Source organism: Protopterus annectens, chromosome 17.part0 (assembly GCF_019279795.1).
Source record: "Protopterus annectens isolate FY-2018-M chromosome 17.part0, PAN1.0, whole genome shotgun sequence".
NCBI lineage: Eukaryota > Metazoa > Chordata > Ceratodontiformes > Protopteridae > Protopterus > Protopterus annectens.
In genome coordinates this window covers 705,094,753-705,114,481 of record NC_056751.1, presented here as the reverse complement: position 1 = coordinate 705,114,481, position 19,729 = coordinate 705,094,753, and the positions used below count along the sequence as shown (strand labels likewise).

The 19,729-nt window shown below is 39.5% G+C and overlaps 1 protein-coding gene across 3 annotated transcripts in view; it reads right to left on the bottom strand.

Moving 5' to 3' along the window:
* The window catches only part of LOC122791825 (nuclear receptor subfamily 1 group I member 3-like), a 386,827-nt gene that overhangs the window by 305,698 nt on the left and 61,400 nt on the right, over positions 1 to 19,729 (bottom strand). For all 3 annotated transcript variants that reach the window (XM_044059782.1, XM_044059781.1, XR_006363206.1), the window contains exon 4: positions 13,339 to 13,529. In XM_044059782.1, the coding sequence (XP_043915717.1) occupies positions 13,339 to 13,529 (191 nt within the window). The remainder of the gene's footprint in view (positions 1 to 13,338; positions 13,530 to 19,729) is intronic.

The window sequence follows — 19,729 nt, the reverse complement described above, 5'->3', positions numbered from 1 at the left end:
CCACTGACCCCAGTGAACGTACAGGCAGAAATCACAATATCAATAGTGCAGGGCAGACTTACTCTGGATGTGAGTCCTGCCTGGGCTCTAGCTCATGCAGCCTCTGACCTTAGCACTGTCACTGATATGTACATACCCGCTACAGGGCTGAGGCAGTGAGTTGTGCTCAGTCTCTGATCTGAGAGCAACATTCCACATAAATCAATAGATATGTAGTCCAGAGATTCAGGCAAAGACATCATCTGTGAACAGCACTATGGAGATTGTGAGTGTGCTCTATGACTTGTATGATGATGTCAGCACCCGTACAGTGACATGGAGTTTAGAGGCACTGTGGAGATTGTGAGTGTGCCCTATGACGTGTGTGATAATGTCAGCACCTGTGCAGTGACATGGAGTATAGAGGCACTGTGGAGATTGTGAGTGTGCTCTATGACTTGTATGATGATGTCAGAACCTGTGCAGTGACATGGAGTATAGAGATATGGAGATTCTGCTGTTCATCAGCTCTCTGGTGGCACATGCAGCAGCAATGGCTACCTCAATGATACATACATCAAATGCCCACCAGTCTCGTAAAGCAGACCGTTCAGTTTGTAATCATGGGAAGACTCAGATGTGAGCTGGCCAGGCACATACCACATCTAAACACACTACACGGACCACTGCTGAAGCAACTTCACTGTCAACTACAGCCACAAAATCCACCACAACTGCCCTTCAGCAGTTATGAGTTCATGGACAGAGACAATGCCCAGATCCTACTTCTTGTGCCTCACATGAGGTTGCTACTCAGCTTGCCTATATTTTTAAAAGTATCCAAAAACAACAGGAGGACACAAGACAGGCTCCAGGTTATAAAGCTTTAATCAGGCACAAGTGCTTTCACATCTGCTTCTTCAGGTGCATGCACCTAAAGAAGCTGATGTGAAAGTGCTTGTGCCTGATTAAAGCTTTATAAGCTGGAGCCTATCTTGTGTCCTCCTGTTTTTGGATACTTTGATGTAGTTTTGCTGTGGACACAAGGACATGCATACAAGTGTTTTTATTGTTCTTGCCTATATTTTTACACCTTCACTATCACCAGTTGCACATGGAACATCTGACATGGCTTGGTGGTAAATCACTTTCTCTATGGTGTACAGGGTCCTGGGTTCAAGACTTCAAGAGGCTGTTTATTAGGCTTAAAACCTGAGCATTGGCCGACTAAGATCTAGCTGTATTCAGCTGGACGTAAAAGAGAATTTAAGTTTCTTTTGTCTGCACTTTTTTCTAATAATGCAGCATTTTAATTGATTTATTTGTGTTGCTTTGAATATTAACTGAACTGGAAGTTTTGACTCTGTTTTTTCAGTTAGTGTTTGCTAGATTTTGTTGCCTGTTAGAATTGCTGCATAGACAGTAATTGCAGTTGGGGTTAGTCTCATTCATTGATATCCTGTTACTGCTTATTTAAGGGGTACATTTTGGAATATTTTCTGCTTAAAACCTGAGCTTTAGTGGGCTAAGATCTAGCTGTATTCAACTGCACGTATAAGAGAATTTAAGTGCATTTTATCTGCACTTTTTCAAATAATACAGCATTTTAATTGATTTATTTGTGTTGCATTGAATATTAACTGAACTGGAAGTTTTGACTCTGTTGTTTCAGTTAGTGTTTGCTAGATTTTGTTAGAATTCCTGCATAGACAGTAATTGCAGTCAGGGGTAGTCTCATTCATTGATATCCTGTTACTCCCTATTTAAGTGGTACATTTTGAAATATTTTCTGCTTAAATCCTGAGCTTTGGCCAGCTAAGATCTAGCTGTATTCAAGTGGACATATTAGAGAATTTAAGTACCTTTTATCTGCACGTTTTTCAAATAATACATCATTTTAATTGATTTATTTGTGTTGCATTGAATTTTAACTGAACTGGAAGTTTTGACTCTGTTTTTTCAATTAGTGTTTGATAGATTTTATTGCCTGTTAGAATTCCTGCATAAACAGTAATTGCAGTCAGGGGTAGTCTCATTCATTGATATCTGTTACTGCCTATTTAAGTTGTACATTTTGGAATATTTTCTGCTTAAAACCTGAGCTTTGGGCGGCTAAGATCTAGTTATATTCAACTGTACATATAAGAGAACTTAAGTACCTTTTATCTGCACTTTTTTTTTCAAATAATACATTTTAATTGATTTATTTGTGTTGCATTGAATATTAACTGAACTGGAAGTTTTGACTCTGTTTTTTCAGTTAGTGTTTGTTAGGTTTTATTGCCTGTTAGAATTTCTGCATAGGCAGTAATTGCAGTTGGGGGTAGTCTCATTCATTGATATCCTGTCACTGCCTATTTAAGTGGCACATTTTGGAATATTTTCTGCTTAAAACCTGAGCTTTGGCCGGCTAAGATCTAGTTGTGTTCAACTGGACGTATAAGAAAATTTAAGTACATTTTATCTGCACTTTTTTCAAATAATACAGCATTTTAATTGATTTATTTGTGTTGCATTGAATATTAACTGAAATGGAAATTTTGACTCTGTTTTTTCAGTTAGTGTTTGCTAGATTTTATTGCCTGTTAGAATTCCTGCATAGACAGTAATTGCAGTTGGGGTTAGTCTCATTCATTGATATCCTGTTACTGCTTATCTAAGTGGTACATTTTGGAATATTTTCTGCTTAAAACCTGAGCATTGGCTGGCAAGGATCTAGCTGTATTCAACTGGATGTATAAGAGAGTTTAAATACCTTTTATCTGCACTTTTTTCAAATAATACAGCATTTTAATTGATTTATTTGTGTTGGAATGAATATTAACTGAACTGGAAGTTTTTACTCTGTTTTTTCAGTTAGTGTTTGCTAGGTTTTATTGCCTGTTAGAATTCCTGCATAGACAGTAATTGCAGTTGGGGGTAGTCTCATTCATTGATATCCTGTTGCTGCCTATTTAAGTGGTACATTTCTGAATATTTTCTGCCGAGAACCTGAGCTTTGGCTGGTTAAGATCTAGCTGTATTCAACTGCACATATAAGAGAATTTAAGTTCCTTTTATCTGCACTTTTTTAAAATAATACGGCATTTTAATTGATTTATTTGTGTTGCATTGAATATTAACTGAACTGATAGTTTTGACTCTGTTTTTTCAGGTAGTGTTTGCTAGATTTTATTGCCTGTTAGAATTCCTGCATAGACAGCAATTGCAGTTGGGGGGTAGTCTCATTCATTGATATGCTGTTACTGCCTATTTAAGTGGTACATTTTGGAATATTTTCTGCTTAAAACCTGAGCTTTGGTCGGCTAAGATCTAGCTGTCTTCAACTGGGCGTATAAGAGAATTTAAGTACCTTTTATCTGCACTTTTTTCAAATAATACAGTATTTTAATTGATTTATTTATGTTGCATTGAATATTAACTGAAATGGAAGTTTTGACTCTGTTTTTTCAGTTAGTGTTTGCTAGATTTTATTGCCTGTTAGAATTCCTGCATAGACAGTAATTGCAGTTGGGGTTAGTCTCATTCATTGATACGCTGTTACTGCCTATTTAAGTGGTACATTTTGGAATATTTTCTGCTTAAATCCTGAGCTTTGGCTAGCTAAGATCTAGCTGTATTCAACTGGACATATAAGAGAATTTAAGTACCTTTTATCTGCACTTTTTTAAAGTAATACAGTATTTTAATTGATTTATTTATGTTGCATTGAATATTAACTGAAATGGAAGTTTTGACTCTGTTTTTTCAGTTAGTGTTTGCTAGATTTTATTGCCTGTTAGAATTCCTGCATAGACAGTAATTGCAGTCGGGGGTAGTCTCATTCATTGCTATCCTGTTACTGCCTATTTAAGTGGTACATTTTGGAATATTTTCTGCTTAGATCCTGAGCTTTGGCCAGCTAAGATCTAGCTGTATTCAGATGGACATATAAGAGAATTTAAGTACCTTTTATCTGTACGTTTTTCAAATAATGCAGCATTTTAATAGATTTGTTTGTGTTGCATTGAATATTAATTGAACTTGAAGTTTTGACTCTGTTTTTTCAGTTAGTGTTTGCTAGATTTTATTGTTTGTTAGAATTCCTGCATAGATAGTAATTGCAGTCGGGTGTAGTCTCATTCATTGATATCCTGTTACTGCCTATTTAAGTGGTACATTTTGGAATATTTTATGCTTAAAACCTGAGCTTTGGCCGGCTAAGATCTAGCTGTATTCAACTGGACATACAAGAGAATCTAAGTACCTTATATCTGCACTTTTTTCAAATAATACATTATTTTAATTGATTTAGTTGTGTTGCATTGAATATTAACTGAACTGGAAGTTTTGACTCTGGTTTTTCAGTTAGTTCCCCACCCACCCTCCATAGTTTTGTTTTGGTGTTAATCTTGGTGGCTTTGAAAATGCCCGCCCCTCTTGTAAATTTATATTTGGATAGTCCTTCTGGACCCATCTCATTTGCTCACTCAACTGAGTGCAGTGAGATCATATTCTGATTTCAGGCACTCCTACTGTGTACAAAGAGAGCATCTGGGAAAGAAAAAAAACTTTTAAGCTTGTTTCCTGCCTTTCCTGTAAGTGGTCTAGACTGTGTGTAGTCTCCTGAGCCCCCATGCCTTTCTGTGTTATTGGGAAGCCTTAATTTTGTTTCTTAGAACTAGCCAGTTTTCTAGTTTCAGCACTCAAATCTGTTTTTTTTTAACTCCGCACTTGTTCAGAACTCATTGTAAGCACTAAATAAGCTGCAAATTACTACAGCACTCAACTTTCCTCACTTGTCTAGAGGAAAGCAGTTTTTAGTACTTAATAAATAAGCACCTATCCAGGCATGTCTAAGGGTCAGCTCCCGGTGATTTCTCCTGTCTACCTGATGAATCTGGGCATCTTGGGGCAATGCAGCAATTGCCTTATGTACACAGACAACCCTCTCCTCCTACCACCCAACACTACTACCTGTGAGAGATGCACTTATATAGCCAAACTGGAAACAAACCTCTCTTCACCCAAGACTGGACTAGACAGTAAAGAGGAGAAGGTAGACACTTGCACCACACCACACTCATTACATAGTCCCTCAAAACCTACACCATCAAAACACACACATAGAAACACAAAACACATGCCTACATCCATGGAGGCTCTCAATAAAAACCTGCCCAAGCATCAGGGACCTCCAAACCAAAAACGCAAGCAAAGTCCACCCCCCAACACAACCCAAATGACACATAGTCCACAAACTCAGTGTGCCACTCAACCACAACCCATAAGGCATAACGTACCCAACACTCTAGTCATAGCTGACTCTATAGTCAGGCGCACTGATATTCCACTCACCAGGCTAAACAAGGAGAAAGTTACTGTCAGCTGCCTGTCAGGTGCCAGGATCCACTACGTAACACATGCACTCAGGTCACTTCACAACAAGTACAAATATGACACTGTCATTGTCTGTGTTGGTGTGAATGACCTGAGACATACCTCCCTAGACTACATAAAAAGAGACATGGAGGAGCTCTCCGATCTTGTAGCCCAGGCAGGTATGACCCTAGCCCTGAGTAGCATCCTGCCATCACTCAAAATACCACAGTACAAGGACAAAATGACTGACTTCAACAATTGGCTAAGCTTCTGGTATCATTCTAAGGGGATCCAATATTTGTCTGCCTGGGATGACATGATTGACAGACCACAATGCTTTGCCAGAGATGGCCTGCACCTGTCGCCCTTGGGATTCCGGATACTGGCTAAGGCTCTTGCCACCCCTATAGTGCCTTTTTTAGGCAAGGTTCAAATGACAAATTCACCACCATAACAGGCACACGCAAGCAAAATCTGAGCGTAATGCTACTCAATGCTAGAAGTCTAAACCTCAAAATGCACTCACTCGAGGCACTCCTTAAAATGGAGAACATCGACATTTGTGCAGTGACAGAGACCAAGTTCAAAGCTCCAGTGAGAACCCCTGTGTTACCAGGCTGTAATTCATACCACACCTTTTGGCCAACTAACCCGGAACGAAGCACTAAAGGTGGAGGCGTGTCCATATTCATTAAGGATATCCACACCTCCAGGCTAGTTGCACAGCATAATGCATCCGAGATTATCCAAGTGCAACTAATTCTGGGCAAGACCGCAATCCAAATTGAAGCTTGTTACAGACCCCCACCATACCCCAGGATTTCCACTCCTCATTTCTTGATACACTGGAAAGTATTAGGGTACAACCCAACACCCTAATAATGGGTGATTTCAACTACCCCACCATTAACTGGAAAAACTACTCATGTACCAACTCTTTTGCTCAACGTTTTCTGGAATTCATAAATTCCAATGCCTTGGATCAACTTATTCACACCCCCACCAGGAGCAGCAATATCCTAGACCTGGTCATTACCAGCATGGGCAACTGGTGTTCCACACCAAAGGTCAATTCCTCATTGGTCAGATCCGACCACAAGCTAATCACCCTAGACATCCACATCCCGCCCCCACCCCCAATTAGGGAAATCACCGTAAAAAACTTCTCCAAAGCCAACTTCACACTTCTTAAGACAGAAGTGGCAAACTTCATGACACCCATGCAGATGGACAATAGAGGTACAACAGCTGAATCCTACACAAATGCACTTTATAAGCACTTACACAAGTGCATAGATCATGCTATCCCTAATAGAACCAAGATGCTATCCTCTAAAAAAAGGAAGCCAATCTGGTGGTCCTCTACCATAAACAAACTCTACAACAGAAGAAAGAAACTGTTGCAAAAAAGAGTAAAATCCCATGATTGGAGGAACTCCCTGCTCAACCTCAGTAAGAAGCTGAGATCCCTCATAAAATCCTCCAAAGCTAGTTACAAAAACAAAATTGCCACTGACTCTAAAGACAACCACAAAGCATTCTATAGCTATGTCAAGAATCTCAATGGCAACAATCAGATCTGCTCTGAGTTACAGCACAATGGCACTAAATATTCAGAATCAAATGATATTGCCAACATCCTGGCAGATAGGTTCAGTGCTAACTTTACCCCCCCCTCTCACCCCCTAGAGGGCCCATCCCTATACCGGAAAAATGCAAAGTTCCTGTAATCATGGCTGCACAGGTAAAAAACGCAATCTCCAAAGCCAAGAACACAGCATCCATGTGACCTGACAATATCCCAGGCTGCGTTCTACATGAACTACAGAATGAACTGGCACCCTACCTAAGTACCATGTTCAATCATAGCCTCACCTCAGGCTTTGTGCCCACTGAATGGTGCACCATGATGGTTCTCCCACTCCACAAAGGGGGAGCCATGACATACCCCGGGAACTACCACCCCATTAGCCTGACGAGCCTGGCCTGCAAGGCCATGGAACGTATCATCATGAAACTCATAAACAAAGACATTGGTAATCTCCAAACTCTGGACCCTACCCAGTTCGGGTTTGTAAAAGGCAGATCATGTCTCCTAAACCTGACTGACTTCTTTGAAGCAGTCACCAAAGCCATAGATGAGGCACAGCTTATCTAGATCTTGCCAAAGCTTTCGACACCATCCCCCACTCTGGAATTATAGATAAGCTCACTAAACTAGGTATAAATCCCTATGTTACAAGATGGGTTGCCAACTGGCTCACGGACAGAACCCACACTGTGAAAGTTGCAGACTCCAAATCCGACTTCAGACCAGTGACAAGTGGAGTACCAGAGGGTTCAGTCCTTGGTCTTCTCCTGTTTGCTATCTACTTCTCTGAAGTACAGGCTAACACAGAAGGTCTTTGGCTAACAAAGTTTGCAGATTACTGCAAACTAGGAGCCATAATCGAAACTCCTAACGATGTGGACATACTACAGTAGGGCCTCACTGAGACAGATGCCTGATGTCAAAGCCATGGCCTGAAGCTCAATGCCAAAAAGTGTATTGTCATCCCCTTTGGTAAAAACTATGTACCCATGAACTACCACATAAGTGGTAGTCTACTTAATGCCAAAAGTGTGATAAGAGACCTTGGGACACAGGTGGACAGTAGTCTCTCCTTTGATAATCACATCGCCACAGTGGTCAGGAAATCCTTCTATGTGGCTCACCTCATCACAAAAGGTTTCTCATCCAGAAAAAAAAGAGGTCATTGTTCCCCTCTACTCATCACTCATTAGACCCATTATAGAGTACAATGCCCCTTTTGGTATGTACCTCACAAGACATCTACAACAACTGGAAAGGCCACAGAAATACCTCACAAAGAGGATTACTGGCATCAAACAGATGCCCTACGCAGACCGTCTCAAAAACCTCCAGCTTTACTCCATCGCATATCGCCTACTCAGAGGCAATCTCTGCCTAACATACAAAGCTATGTCAAACCCAGAGCTGTTGGACATGCCCCACTTAAAGAAATCCCAATCCCTCCGAGCTACACACTGTAGGGAACTACACCTTGTCACCACAATAAACAGAACATGCTGGAGGGATAGATTCCTGCCCCAGAGACTTTCCATACTCTGGAATAGACTATCTATCTATGTCAAACAGAGCTCCTCATTAGCACTCTTCAAGAAAAATCTTGATGATTGGATGGGAAATAAGAAATTCACCCCAGGGATCACTTCTGTGGCTCTGCTTGACAGGGGCACAGGAAAATAATTTTCTTGGGTGGCGAAAGCCAGGGTACCTTTTTAGCTAGGCTTATATAGGCCCTAGGACTAATAGCCTAGTACCTACCTATGAACCTATGAACCCATGAATACCATGCAAATGGTTATTATCCTGGTCATGACTGTGGAATTTCCACAGACTCACAGTGGGACAAGCCTTTAGTGTGTATGCAATCAATCCCATATTTCTTTATCTTCCCTGCCATAGACATCATTAAGTCCCAAAACTGCTGCCCACTGCATTGAGCACTGCCAATGGTCAGAAAAGAACAGCTCAGCCCCCATCACAGGAGGATGCGATCTGTAACTACCCACAATCTGCTAATAGAGTAAATGGTTACCAAATACACCTGTCAAACAATCCATATAATAGTGTTGCTGTCACTTATCACCTTATTCCCCCATAAGCATGTGCAAATGATGGTTGTGTCCTTCCCAACCACTTAACCTGTGTGGTCCAGTTTATATGTGATGCACAGCATGGCCAAGCTATGTACTCCCCCACATAGCCTGGATGTGAAAGTGCAAGCATCATTTTACAGATTCATATGAGAGTACTAAACTATCATTCCAAATGGGTTATTTTTAAGCCTTGTTATGCTTCATGTTTGTCATCCAGCTGTGTTATCCCATACATGTTTAACTATCCTTGCCATAGCTATACTTAAATACTTCTCATTCTTAGCAGATTATTTTGTTTGAGTTTCATCTTCAGTGTATTAGGGGTCCATACTGTATGGTCGGGTGTTTAAGCACTGCCTCTGTCCATTAGGGGTATAGGGGTCAGTCCTGGGGTAAATTTCATATTTCCCATCCATTAGTGCAAATTACATTTAAATATGATCATGAAAGAGCTTTGTTTTACGTATATGGGGAGTATGATCTACAGTAGCAGCATCCTTTGCGAAATGTATCTGTCCCTCTAGACTGGTCTGGTTATGTTGCAGAAGAGGTTGAGGTCTCTGGACATGGTATTTTTAATGCCATTTGATGTTTAGTTGTACAGTAAGACCATTACTGCTGGGTCTGTGAATGCCTTATAAGCCAGGCATTGGTTGCCTCTTAGTAGTCTGTATGAGACCGAGTATAGTGACAGGGCTTTAAGGCAGTCCATGTAGGTCATGTGCCTTAGGCCCACTATTCCTTTTGTAATGAACCTCTGTGGACCCTCCAGTTGTTTTAAGTGACTGGACAGGTACATACCAAAGGAGGCACTGTACTTTATTATGGGCCTAATGGCAGCTGAGTAAAATGGAACAACTGACCTCCCTGGACCTAGAGGCCGTCCCTTTATTTATAAGAGGTGCAATATAGAAGGACTTCTTCACAGCAGTGGACACGTTGATCAAATGTTTGGTCACTGGCAATGTAAGTGCCCAAATTCCTGACTACTGGGTGTATTCTTAGGGGCATATTGTCAATGTGATAATTCCCAAGGGTAGTCAATATTCCAAAGGACACAATAGTGTACTCTGGGCAATGAGATTTAATTCATAAGTGTGACACTAGTTATTTGTTTGGGGAAGCCCTCCTGTAGCATTGCTGAGTCAATGGGGATTCAATGAGTGCTACAAAACTGATCAATCATAGGGCTTTGATATTTGCTTTGACTACTGAGAAGTAGATGACAAATAAGAGTGGCTGCAGAGCAGATACCAATGGAATCCTACATCTGAAAGGTCTTTTAGATGATGTGGTGGTAAGCCCTATCCTAACTTACTGCATACTATCTGTAAAACAGTTTCCAACCCATAGGGTGATGTATAGATTTATTCTTAGTTTGGAAAGCTTATCCACAATACCTAAGTGGGGTACTAGCCAAGTCAATGTAGGCAGTGTGTACAGTCTTCTCTATGTCCAACGCTTTGGTGACTTTTTCAAAAAAGCCCACTAGGTTGACCAGATATGACCTGCCCTTGAAAGAACCAAACTGTGATGAGTCTAGTATCTGAAGATTTCCTATGGCCTTATCAATCAGTTCCATAAGTCTTTCCATGGCTTTATATATGAGGCTGGTCAGACTTATAAGACAGTAATTGACCTGGTCAGTGGATGGTTCTCCCTTGTGTAATGGGGTAACTGTTGCTGTCCTCCACTTACTTGGTACAAAGCAAGTTTGGAGGTTGAGGTTGGATTGTGTTGTTAATGACATAGAAATACTTTGTTTCATACTATTTAGAATGCATCATGGGATATTGTCAGGACCCACAGAAGCCATATTTATGACTTCTGAAAGTGCCTCCAGGACTTGGTCCTGTGTGATAGCCAGGGCTGTATGGTTTCATGACATTTTTTGTGAGATTACTGGGGGGGAGGTTGAAGTTTGAGCTGAATTTGTTTGCTAATGTCCACAGCTTCTGCTGAGTGTGTGCCATATGTGTGAATCTTGGGAACCTCCCTTTTTACCGATGTATCTCAGTCTCTGTTGGCCAGGTAGGACTTTGATCACAATAAGTGTGCTATGCCTTGCTCCCAGTACATTAGAGAAACAGAAACATGTTTGCTGTAAAATGCTCACATAGTGCTGTTCCTCCTTCGCAGTTCTTAGAACTAAAAGGTGTAAATAAAATCTTAGTTTAGGTCATAGGCAGTTACTTAGGTAATATTTCTATGAATATATAAAACAAAACACATTTTTCCAGAATGGTGAATCACTTTGTTAATTAGTTTTTGACAAGAATTCCCCATGAGGTGACAGATGCACCTCTGACTGCAAATTGTCCATTTCTAAAAAAAAGTCTGTAAGTATACATTTTTTTCACATTTGTCTCAATATCCAGGAATATACTTTAAAAATGTCAGACAAATAACATACTATGATCTAAACCATTCTTTCAGAAATCTGAACAGCATTTTCCTAAGATGAAAGCAACATATGAAACCATTATACAGTATCAACACATCAGAAAAAAAGTTAATCAACTTACAGAAAGAATATCTCACGGTCATGGTATTATTTAGTTTGCTTTTAACTTCCTCTGAACATCTTAACAACTTTAATGATGGCTAGAAACACAAAGGAAAGCTAAGAAACATAAATCCATAAATGGAGGAGGACAGGGTGGGATCCTATAAAAGTAATAAAGTGTGAGCACAGGGGACAAATATTCCAAAGAGGGAAATAAAGCCAGTGTGGTGATTGACAAGGACTTAAATCCAGCAGAAACTGGCAAGCTGCTTACTGAATAAGTTAAATTTGAAGAGGTTACCTCATTCAACAGACAAACACCAGTACAAACTGTTCACATGTACTGCAGCAGTGGACTAAAGTGTAAAACAATAAATATATTAATTTGTGTCTGTGCTGGTGGGTCCATCGGGAATTAATCTGTTAATTTTAATTTTAATGTTGCTATTTTGTATTATCTTAGACTTTCAGTCAGAAGTAGAAAGAGGGAACTCAGTAAATTCAGTCTATTGCACAAGGTTAAGGTAAAAATCTTTGAAACCAAGTGGTATAAATGGGGGCTCTAATTTTAAACTATTTTTGTAAAATCAGGTTCTTTTGCTTAATTTTAGGAACTATTGCCTTTAATCTAGTTGGTAAATGAATTTTCCAGTTAATGGCATCAATCAATTTGTTCTAAAATGCTGTATCCTGAGATGTTTTACAAAGCTTGCTTTGAGGGACTTGTTTCAAAAGCAAGAGAAGTACTTTTTATGTTTCATTCATAGGTCCATAGGTATATAGAAGGCTAACAACTAACAGGTAGCCTTCACTAGCCTAGCCACGCAACCCAACCCAAATGCATCCGATTGTAACACATGCATCTTAATTGGGGGGGGCGTATTTGTTAAGAGGGGTATGTTAGTTAGGAGGTTGCTAAAAAGTTATGTTGGGTGGTATGTTAGTGAATGTTTACTGTTGCACTTCTTCTATGAGACATGGTGGTCAGCGCGGGGATGAATCTTTGATTGTCTGTCCAATGTTAGTTAGGGAATTTTACTGTCAGCCTTTGTCTAAAAGAGACATGGGGGCCACTCTAGGGTTGGATTTGCAATTTCCCATCCAATGGTCAAGACTGCATTTGAATATGGTTAGGGATGGACTCTTCTTCACATGGGTGGTGAGTCTATTACAGAGCATGGGGATTTTTGCATTGCCTAATAAAATTATGAATTTATTTGAAAGATGTGTGAATATTCAGCTGGATTTCACCAAAAAAATAAAAAATATTAAACAAAAAAAAAAAGGAAAATAGAGTGAAATAAAGGAAAAAACTGCAACTCAACTTGGAATAAGTCACTTTAATAATATGGGGAAAATGCAGAAAATATAAGAAAATAGGTGAGTACCATTAAAATGAATAGCTATCATAATGCAACAAATGTAAAATACTAGAGTTCATTGTTATATTTACTTTAATAATATTCCTCAGCTTACTAACTCTCAGAATATCTGCATAAGCTTACAAACCCTTATTTTGCCAACATCTTCTCCCCTATAACCCTAGGTCTGCATCAGGGCGACAGTATACCTGTTCCTGGATAGTATTTCCCTGACAAACAGTTGAGAACCATTGGTCCCAACCAATTCCCTAATTATTCATTCTTGTGCCTTATTCCAGTGAGAGAAAAATCAAGCTGAGTTTTTATTTAATTTTTCTTGTAGAATATTTAGTAATCCAGTGAAATCCACATCAATGCCATTATGATATATTTTTTTCATGTAAACCATGACAGTTAGAGAAAAGCCAGTAGCATCACTGAACTCACCCTTACTATAACAATCTTAGGGAAATATGAGATGAAATACTGCTGGTAGGCTTTGAACAGGCAATCTATTAGCTCACTCTGTTGGGGGGTGAGGCTAGGACTGTCATTCTGCAGAAGCAGGGTCCCCATTTTCTCCCTCCGTCGTTTGATGACAGCTCTTCTGTTGGCTACTGCTTCATCTGACATAATGACTGAGAACAAGGACAGACAGACAGTCTTACTTCAATGCAAGCAAATCTGCCCATTTTAACAACTCAACATTAGCAATACTGTACAGTTTTAAAGCATGTTGCATGTATTATTTATCAAGTTTCTCCCCATGTAGGCAGTTAATAGGTATTCTGAAGTTTTTTCTTATTCCTGACTGCAACAAAATTCATTGTTTTAACAACTGTACAATGCATTTTGTTGCATATGTTTAAAACAAAACATTTCTTGTGCTTTATAACAAATAGCTGGTGCATGCATATATAAATAAAGCCATTTTATTAATTATTTTGGTTTATGTGCATATGTTTCTGTTTATGTGAATGTGTAGGCTTAATGCATTATAAATGTGACCAATAGGTGACAGGAATGACTGCCAAATAGAATAACAGCTGCTGGTATAAAGAAGGGCAACAAGCACTGAATACAGGTTTTATTCATTTATGTTTTTCTTCAATTTGTTAACCGGGGTAAAGCTCCCAAGGAAAACACAATGGTTACTCAACAGTTATATGAAATTATATACAGTGTGAATGACAATATCCAGTTTTACATATATATATATATATATATATATATATATATATATATATATATATATAGTATATACAAAGTGAATATTTTAGTTGGTTTCAGGGAATAAAGGCAATAGATAAATAGCATTATATACAGAGTAAGTGAAAAAACATAGTACATACATTCATTATATATAGAGTGGAAATCACAGTTGGCATACTGAAAGACTCACAATCAAAAACAGAGTCATAGCAAGGTACGTAGACCGAAGAAGGGAATAAAAATGATAAGTTATATGACCAGAGGGATAGCTGTTGCATTTTCCTAGGGTCATGAAATGAGCTTTTATTTGTGAATGGAAAATGGGGTAAAAGGAATAATCTTAAAAAGAAATGGAAATATTCCCATAGTTTGGGCCAAGGACAGAGAAAGCATCATCTGTGCACCAAGACCTAGGCTGGGGGGTTTGAAGGAGAGGACATGAGTGATTAAACTATCTAAGGTTGTATGTTGATATGTCTGTAAATAGCCTGGAAGCTAGTGGGGGGATGTTGTCATTCTTAATAAGTTTAAATAGTAGAGAAGCAAGTAGTAAGTCAGCATGTTGTTTCACAGGAAGACAGTTTTTTCAATGGTTTTGCAATAGTGTTCACTTTTTGGGGAGAGGGTGATAAATCTGCAAAAAAGGCATTTGAAATGGACTGAATGGTGGTTGCATTCCTTTAGTAAACTGCAGCAATTAGCAGGGGAGAGTAACCTAGCTGAAACAGTACGATAACTTTACCTGTGGCATTTCTACAGGGCCTGGATAGAAAATGGGAGATCCTATTAGCCCAGAACAGGACAGAGTTGATATAGGTGTGTGTGTGTGTGTGTGTGTGTGTGTGTGTGTGTGTGTGTGTGTGTGTGTGTGTGTGTGTGTGTGTGTGTGTGTGTGTGTCTGTGTGTGTGTGTGTGTGTGTGTGTGTGTGTGTGTGTGGTCCAGGTGGAGTCGGAAATTTAGGAAGGGTTCAAATTACATCCATCCCTCTGTATTTGAATAAAGTGGCATTTTCAATAGTATTATTAAGATGATTGAGGATTTTGAGAGGCCTAGAGACAGAAGTGAGCTTTTGCCTAGTGCCAAAAGGCATTGTTTTTGTTGTAGAGGAGTTTAGCAGTAATTGATTATCACTGACCTATTGAATAAAGGCCCAAATTCAGCCTGATGTTTGAGTTCAAGAGAAGAGGCAGAATGCTTGGCATGAAACAGGACTATGTCATCAACATAAAGTAGGAGAGTAAGGTGGGGTAAGTCCAAAGGAAGTTTGTTAATGTAGATGGACACGTTAAGAGGTGTTAGAATAGATCCTTGGGGGACACCTTTCTGCAAAGGGACTGATGCAGAGTAGGATAAAATGAAATTAACTGATAAATGGTGGTTAGAGACGTAGTTTTTGAACCAGGGCAGTGTGACATCACTAATGTCTTTTTCAGTGAGGTGGTCTAGGAGTATTAAGTGATCAACAGTCTCAGAGGGTCTATTGAGGTCAATAAAAATTGCTTCACTAATTAGGTCTTTGTCCATTCCATGAAGAATGGTGTCACTGAGTGTCCAGATAGCTGTGGATTTACTATGACCAGACCAAAGGCCATGCTGCTTTTGAGAGAGAAGGTGGTATTGGTTGATGCAATGAGTTGCAAATAAAGCAGTTTGTTCCAGAATCTTTCCTAGGTTAAGGAGAATAGAAATGGGTCAAAAGTCTTGATGGGTTAGAGAGATTAGGTTTCTTAGGGAGTGGTTTTATAATGGCATTCTTCCAGTTAGAGAATACAACAGAGACGGTAGTAGAGAGTACTATTCTATTCTATTCTATTCTATTCTATTCTATTCTATTATTTTGTAGAATACATTCTACAGAAAAAGTTAAGACAAATGCAATTGTTATAAGGCAGCAAGACTTATTGTGTTTTTGAGAAATTCAGAACTTATAGAAAAGTAACTAGGTACATCATCCTTGGGATTTAATAAACTCCACGTAGGTTTTGCGCAAAGCCTACATGAAGTTTACATGTTAGCGGGATGAGTAGCAGCGCTAATCGCATATTCCAGGTGTTCATCATCCTTTCAGGAATACAAGCAAGGTTTCATGATCAGCAACAGTACTAACGACCAGGGAACCATGCAGAGCAGCACAGAAATGAAGTATTCAAGTTTGCCAGGGCAAACCTGCTCCACAAGGTCATGCAGACGCCACAATTACTACCAGGGGTGAAAATACAGCAATAACAGCAGTAATAACAGTAAAGAGAAGTGCACCGAGCACAATGTACACTAAAACAATTATTTGTGGAATGAAATAATAGGGGGGTAAACTGCAGGAGCAATTACAAGGAAAGGTACACTGGGCAGGGAAAGTGTGCTGATGAAAATGAGCACAGACTTGAATGATAGGAATAAATAAAGCGGATGAAGACATGGTAAATATGGAAATTTCCCCAAGATAGGATATGTATGTACACTTCCAAGACAAATCAGTAGCATAACATTATGCACATATATAGATAGCACAGTATGTACGGCTGTGAAAATCTCCTGTGCAATTATATTATGATATAAACACACGTGACAGTATATATGTGATGGTCATACAAAGTTACATGTCAATGGAGGTGAATGGTTGTGATATAAACATCACTGACATGCTACTAGAAAGGACATTTAGCAAGGACAATATATACACTAGGTGGTATGCGCATACTCTGAGGATCTGAAACAATGACTTGCTGCGATATGACAGACACGTCAGCACAGCTCTCAAACAATCACGGACACAAATCAACATACTGCTAAACAAATGTAGAAAGAAGCAAGCACAATCATAGACACTTTTAAAAGATGACAACAATTAATCTCCAGTACTGGCAGAATATGTGATTCTAACTTATTATATATGTTCTGCAGGAACAGACGTGCATAACTCTAATGATTGTCAGTATTTTAAAAGGGAATTCACCATCCCTTCTCCAGAAGTGACCACAGAAGGAAAGTTTTAAAACTGGATTTGAAATCATGGGCAATCCCGGCCAGTTGAGATGTTTGCATGACACATCAGCCACAATCCCCCCCTACAAGAATCAAACATATGCCATCAACGTTATCAATGAACTGTGTATTTACTGGGCACAACACAAAAAGATGTACCACACAAGCATCTAATAGAAAACCTTGAAGGGAGGTCTGTATTGCCAAATCCTAATGGGTATGCATTGCAGAGAATAGCTCTGTATGGCCTACCAAATGTGTGAGAGATTACTGTGCCAGATGTGACTAAAGCATCCCTGCCTGACATAGATATAGGCCATACGGATAACAACATATACAAACAACACACTATTATGAGTGCATTCTCTACACACAGCTGGGTATTGCATGCGCCTGCTACATGTAATAGCAATGGATATTGTCTCAAGCATTTGCAAATGATGTGTGAATTAAGAAGCGAGCCATTATAATGAATGGTACAGCAGTATGTGAGACTGATGGCAATGCATCACCTATGCCCATGTGCAAAGGAAGTACAGCAGGGCACAGGGCAAAGTCAAGTGTCAGTGATCGAGGAACCTGTCACTGTGACATTATACACATACCGATCGAGGAACCTGTCACTGTGATATTATACACATACCGATCGAGGAACCTGTCACTGTGATATTATACACATACCGATCGAGGAACCTGTCACTGTGATATTATACACATACCGATCGAGGAACCTGTCACTGTGATATTATACACATACCGATCGAGGAACCTGTCACTGTGATATTATACACATACCAATCGAGGAACCTGTCACTGTGATATTATACACATACCGATCGAAGAACCTGTCACTGTGATATTATACACATACCGATCGAGGAACCTGTCACTGTGATATTATACACATACCGATCGAGGAACCTGTCACTGTGATATTATACACATACCGATCGAGGAACCTGTCACTGTGATATTATACACATACCGATCGAGGAACCTGTCAGTGTGATATTATACACATACCAAACAATACATGTAATACCCTGTATAAGTATTTGTCAAAAGTCAGAGTGATCGAGGAACCTGTCACTGTGACATTATACACATACCAAACAATACCTGTAACACCCTGTATAAGTATTTGTCAAAAGTCAGAGTGATCGAGGAACCTGTCACTGTGACATTATACACATACCAAACAATACATGTAACACCCTGTATAAGTATTTGTCAAAAGTCAGAGTGATCGAGGAACCTGTCACTGTGACATTATACACATACCAAACAATACATGTAACACCCTGTATAAGTATTTGTCAAAAGTCAGAGTGATCGAGGAACCTGTCACTGTGACATTATACACATACCGATCGAGGAACTTGTCACTGTGATATTATACACATACCGATCGAGGAACCTGTCACTGTGATATTATACACATACCGATCGAGGAACCTGTCACTGTGATATTATACACATACCGATCGAGGAACCTGTCACTGTGATATTATACACATACCGATCGAGGAACCTGTCACTGTGATATTATACACATACCGATCGAGGAACCTGTCACTGTGATATTATACACATACCGATCGAGGAACCTGTCACTGTGATATTATACACATACCAAACAATACATGTAACACCCTGTATAAGTATTTGTCAAAAGTCAGAGTGATCGAGGAACCTGTCACTGTGACATTATACACATACCAAACAATACATGTAACACCCTGTATAAGTATTTGTCAAAAGTCAGAGTGATCGAGGAACCTGTCACTGTGACATTATACACATACCAAACAATACATGTAACACCCTGTATAAGTATTTGTCAAAAGTCAGAGTGATCGAGGAACCTGTCACTGTGACATTATACACATACCAAACAATACATGTAACACCCTGTATAAGTATATGTCAAAAGTCAGCACATGTGCCACACAACCACTGCCCCCCTGACACTGCCAATGAAAATGTTATACTGCCAGGAAATCCTAACATACATCTCTGTGTGTTCATGCAAACTGTCACGTGGTAATACTGATATGATTTACTGGTATGTCCATGATGCAGTACAGTCACACTACAGCTGTGCCTATGCTACAGTTGGACTTCACCTCCAAACAAAGCCTTGGGCATGAATCACATGTGACATAGTGGAACTCTTTACACGGTCGTACAGCTCTACCTATTTCACAGCATTACGCTGGTTGTACATCATACGCCTACATGTTTAATACTGAAAATGTGTGGGTGAGGGCCTGCCACCATATATGGACACATTAAAACTAATGTGGGTACAGTTCATGCAGAACAGCTAATGACACAAATGTGACAGTCACACAATGCTGCTGGAGACCACATGTATAATAATGCTGCTGGAGACCACATGTATAATAATGCTGCTGGAGACCACATGTATAATTCCTGTGAACAGCAACAAAACAGTGCAGAAAAAGAATTCACCAAGGTTTCCAGTGAATCTCAAAATGTCATATGTTTGTCTATATAACAGCAATACAACATGTGGATGAACCCACGTATATGTGGCCTTGTAATCAGTATGACATAATATTGCTGTATGTCATGTACATGTGTCATGCTAGGTATATACATGCAGACCTGTGTCATGTT